Below are 4,846 nucleotides of genomic sequence, written 5' to 3'. Positions count from 1 at the left end.
GGACAAGTTGTGACCTGCACATTGACCACGCTACGAGATAATAACAGAACGTTACCAGACAGAGTTGTTTTAGAGGGAAATTCATGCAAAACCGCTGATGCACGTTCCTGTCAGGGACAGTTTTTCAGCAAGCAGTCTCTGTATTTCCCTCTAAAACAACTCTGTCTGGTAACGTTCTGTTATTATCTCATAGCGTGGTGAATGTGCAGGTCACAACTTGTCCACCAGAGCGTTTTGGAGTTGTTGGATTGTGTATTTGATGAGTTTGATGAGGGAAACCAAGAAATCCCATTAGCCTCCGTAGCATAGCTCTGAGCAGCTTGCGGCTCTGCTCCGCCGTTAGATCAAATTATACTGTATGTGGCCCCTGAACTAACATGAGTTTGACACTCCTGATCTACAATATTTATACAACTGCATCAGCTTGAGACTTGACAAAAGCAGGAGTCGTCGTCGTCTTCATCACCTCTCCTCATGGTCTCCAGATGTTCCCACAGGATCTCCCCGGCCGTGCCGTCCGACATCAGGCTCAGGAAGGTGTCTCGGTCCAGACCGCATAGCTCGCTGCCCTGCAGACCCCTCAGGTCCGAGCCCAGGCGGTGCAGGCTGAACTCGGCCTGGCACCAGTCCAGCCAGTGGTTCACCTCCCACTCAGACCACAGCGTCGGATCTAGAAACAACCAGACAGATGTTGTGGATGTAGATGAAGCAGCTGTACACCAGCATCCTCAAAGGCAAGGCAAGGCAAGGCAATTTTATTTATAAAGCCCGTTTTTACAAACAGTTTGTCTCAAAGGGCTTTACATATCATCATCAAAAATTGGAGAAACCTCAGGGTGAGCAACAGAGGAGGGATCCCTCACCCAGGACAGTCAGACGTGCAATAGATGTTGTTACAGACAAGAAAACAGTTTATACACAGCTGCTCTGATAGAAATAAATCGAACTTATAGCTACCGTGTGGGAAGTGACGGCTGAGCCTCTCCTGGGTGAAGCCGGAGAAACTGGCCTGGACCGCCTGGCTCAGGACCTCCTTACTGGTCGGGGTGAGTGGAGGGACGTCCAGGCCGTCCAGCTCTGGGACACACAGAGGAGACCAGAGTAATTTACACTCTGTAACTGAACAAACTCTTTTATTTTAGTTTTTGTCTTTAAAGGGATAGTAGCATTTTTTATTTGGACTGGGAAATAAAAACTGTGTTTTTCCTGCACTTTGTAAGGCTGGAAAAAATTGTATTATAGTGAACAATGGAACTGTGTGTTTTTTTTTTTTTAGGTAAAACCTCTTTTAGGCCGCGAAAATAGGCCGTTTCTTTGGGTCTGTTCACAACACTGTATGTTGTAAATCTCTGGGCAGGGCTATGGGCTGGCGTTGCTAACGGGAGGAGTGCAGTGAGTCTTCTACTGCAATTAAAGTACTCAGGGGGTATACAACCCCACTTTTAAAAAATGCTACTATCCCTTTAATATCAAATCATCACAACAGTTTTCAATATTTTATATTATTGCCATATATAAACTGATGAAGCTACATGTTTATTTATTACAATTACATATTCACTTCCTCTACATGTCAATAGTTTATCTGATCTGTCTTGATTTGTCCTTTAGTATATTTAACTTTTTTTTTAAATTTGTGCTATTTTTTATTTCATTTTTATATATAATATCAGATACTGTTGTATTTATGTTACAGTTTTTCTACATTGGTTTGGCTCATTTCTCAAAACAGAAATTACATTCTCAGCTCTCATTACAGTTCAGCACAGCACCATAGATCACTTGCAAAAGCACATATCTCTCCCAAAACACTTCACTTGTGTCAAAACTAAATTTCTTTCTCATATAAAAGCATCGTCCCTTTGGCATTTTATGAGCACTGCAAGTCAAAATGTTTAGATGTTTAGTCACTATGGCAGAGGACCATTGAAATATCCGGAAGTTTGTCCATGTTGTTTTGAGAATGTAATTTCTGTTTCAAGAAATGAGCCAAACCAATGGAGAAAAACTGTAATTCTTTTCTACTTTAATCAGATTTTTTAAATCATTATTTTATTTTAAGCAATGTTTAAGTAGCCGTAATATCATAAAAAGCTGTTTTACTGCTAATACCACCAACCATAACATTATTGTATGGCCATTTTGAAAATTAAAGTGTCATCAATCTGAACTCTTGCTGAGAGAAGCAGAATGGCGTCATTTAAAATAAAGTGTATCGACTGAAAACCTAATTCAGACTTTCACTGTGTCTAAAATGACATAAAATACATGAATAAACACAACATGGTGTGTTATAAATAACATTTTGATATAGTAATAATAAATAAGTTATAATTCTGAAGCATTGCAGATGCTGAACATCAAGTTTTACAATAACATCCACTAAATGCCAAGAAATCTATCAATCACTCATCAGTTCCCTGTTATTATTATTAATGATAATAATCCAAGTATTGATTAAAACCCAATCAGAAGAAGGACGGGTCTTACCATAGGTAATGGAGTCCATCCCAGTGAGTGAGGGTCTGGGGTCTCAGCTGGAGCAAACAGACACCACGAAGGGGTGAAAGGGTCTTTAATATATGTCAGATAGGAGGGGACAGGTTGTGACGGACAGCTGTCAATCATGTGGACGTGGGCGGGGCCAGAGGAACAGGTTTGGAGCTCAATTAGGACTGATCCATGGAAACCGGGTTGATTTGGTGGTTAAGGGAAAATATGGTGCTTTTCTGATTTATGTACTTTGACTTGACTTAGTTGTTTCAGATTGTGCATTATGATTTATATTTTCTATCCACTATGTGACTAAAACTGTGAATTAGGCCTTTAAAACTGAATACAAGTGTATAAATAATATTCAAGTATCAAGTATCATGTGTGATTCATGTCAATTTTCTCATTCATGTTAAGAATTTAAGTTTTTAACACTAAACCTGAACTATTTCTACCTGCTCACTTTTATATGTTGCACATGTTAAATGTTTTTGATGCGTGTTTGTTTTGTTATGTGGATTTCATGTCATTTAATTGTGCTATATTTTGGAAAAGATGGACACAAGTTTCCACTGAGGTCAAAAATGTATCGATTAAACTGTTGCTGCAAACTTAAAGGCAGCAGAACATATAGATAATGTACAGACAATAGAAAAATACAGCATATTCATGTGTGTGCTCTGGTGCCATCTAGTGGTCATTTGTGGAAAGACACTCGGGTTATTATGTAGATGAAATTGATTGAGTTTGTGTTGGTTTTTCCTTTGCTCTCAGCTTTTGTTTGCCTGGACTTCATCTGTATCTATGTTTCAGGACGAGTGGAGAGACTTTGTAAACTTGAATTGTGTGGATTTTGGTCTTTGGTGCTTGTCTTTTGATTAATTTCCCATCGGGGACACATGAAGTCGTATTGTACATCTGTCTTTTAGTTGTCTAAAAGAAACTTCCTTCAGAGACATGACACTGAGACATGAAACAGTTTTTTTTTTTTAGTCATTTATTGACTAAAGAAGAGGAGAAGCTGCGCCCGACAAAGCGAACGGCAGCTCCAGTGTAGCAGACAGGAAAGCCGTTACAGTACATCAGTCAGGCTGAGATCCACAGTGTCATAGACTCGTCCTATATTAAACAACACACACAGCTACACTACGGAGAACACACACACACACACACACACACACACACACACATACCTCCAGCGAAGGAAGTCAGTCACTTAGGTTTTAGGCAGAGAAAGAGGCTCGGTTACTTTCTAACACAGGACACTTGAGGGACAAAGACGGACACAAACATGCTGAGGAGGTCACAAGTCGATGCGAAGGGAAATGGGGCTCCTCTGACCTTCACTGATCACGATTACATTCAGAAAAACAGAAACATGAAAACGGACAGGGCAGTGAGATATTGATATTGATATGAACGTTGATCGATTGATAGATTGATCTGCTGCTGCGAGTGTTGTGGAGACATGGTTTCAGTGGTCACAGTGCTGCGTTAAAAGGCTGGAAGACACAAGCTGGTCTGAAGTTACCAACACAGTTCTGAGGTTTGTTGGCGTTTTGCTGGGTTTTTTTGTTTTTTTTTTAGTCAAATAGTCTACTTGCCATTCCATAGGGCCCCATTGTGAACCCGGAAATGTTGAGTACCCCAAAGTTTTATGTTATAAATAGATAGTATGGGTCCCCAGTATTCAGAAACTGCCGGATGCTAACTTATATATATTGGGCAATTAGCATAACAGACATAATTAGCATAAATTAGCATAATTGCCTATATGGGCAATATTTCAACAAAATTGACTTGGCTGATCTGGGCAATATTGGAGTGGTTTTAGGGGTTACTGATGATGCTGAATCCATTTCTGACACTTTCAAAATTCAAAATGGCTGTCTAAACCGGAAGTGACCAGATTTTAACCACCAGTGGGCCGATTTTGATGGATTTCAAATGGTCACTTCCGGTTAAGACAGCCATTTTGAATTTTGAAAATGTCAGAAATGGATTCAGCATCATCAATAACCCCTAAAACCACTCCAATATTGCCCAGATCAGCCAAGTCAATTTTGTTGAAATATTGCCCATATAGGCAATTATGCTAATTTATGCTAATGATAATATATATACGTTAGCATCCGGCAGTTTCTGAATACTGGGGACCCATACTATCTATTTCTAACATAAAACTTTGGGGTACTCAACATTTCCGGGTACTCATTGTTGGCAAGTAGACTAAAAGGGGAATGTAATTAGATCATCACTGCTGTGTGAAAACCATGACCATGATGATATAACCCAATAAGTCTTGTTCGACCTTGAATTGTCAAGAAAAAAGGACATTTTGGAAGTAAACGAC

General features: G+C 39.7%; 1 protein-coding gene across 1 annotated transcript in view; it reads right to left on the bottom strand.

The window, feature by feature from the left end:
• The window catches only part of LOC146968863 (protein C-ets-2-like), an 8,813-nt gene extending 6,304 nt beyond the window's left edge, over positions 1–2,509 (bottom strand). Inside the window, exons 1-3 of the mRNA XM_085759322.1 lie at positions 2,491–2,509; positions 958–1,113; positions 467–670 (exon numbers count right to left, since the gene is read on the bottom strand). Coding sequence (XP_085615448.1) covers positions 467–670; positions 958–1,113; positions 2,491–2,509 — 379 coding nt within the window. The remainder of the gene's footprint in view (positions 1–466; positions 671–957; positions 1,114–2,490) is intronic.
• Positions 2,510–4,846: the final 2,337 nt, after the last annotated feature.

This window comes from Trachurus japonicus, chromosome 18 (genome assembly GCF_045865225.1).
Source record: "Trachurus japonicus isolate A0001 chromosome 18, Traja_1.0".
NCBI lineage: Eukaryota > Metazoa > Chordata > Actinopteri > Carangiformes > Carangidae > Trachurus > Trachurus japonicus.
Note: the sequence above shows the minus strand (reverse complement) of the source record. Positions and strands in the feature narration are given on the sequence as shown.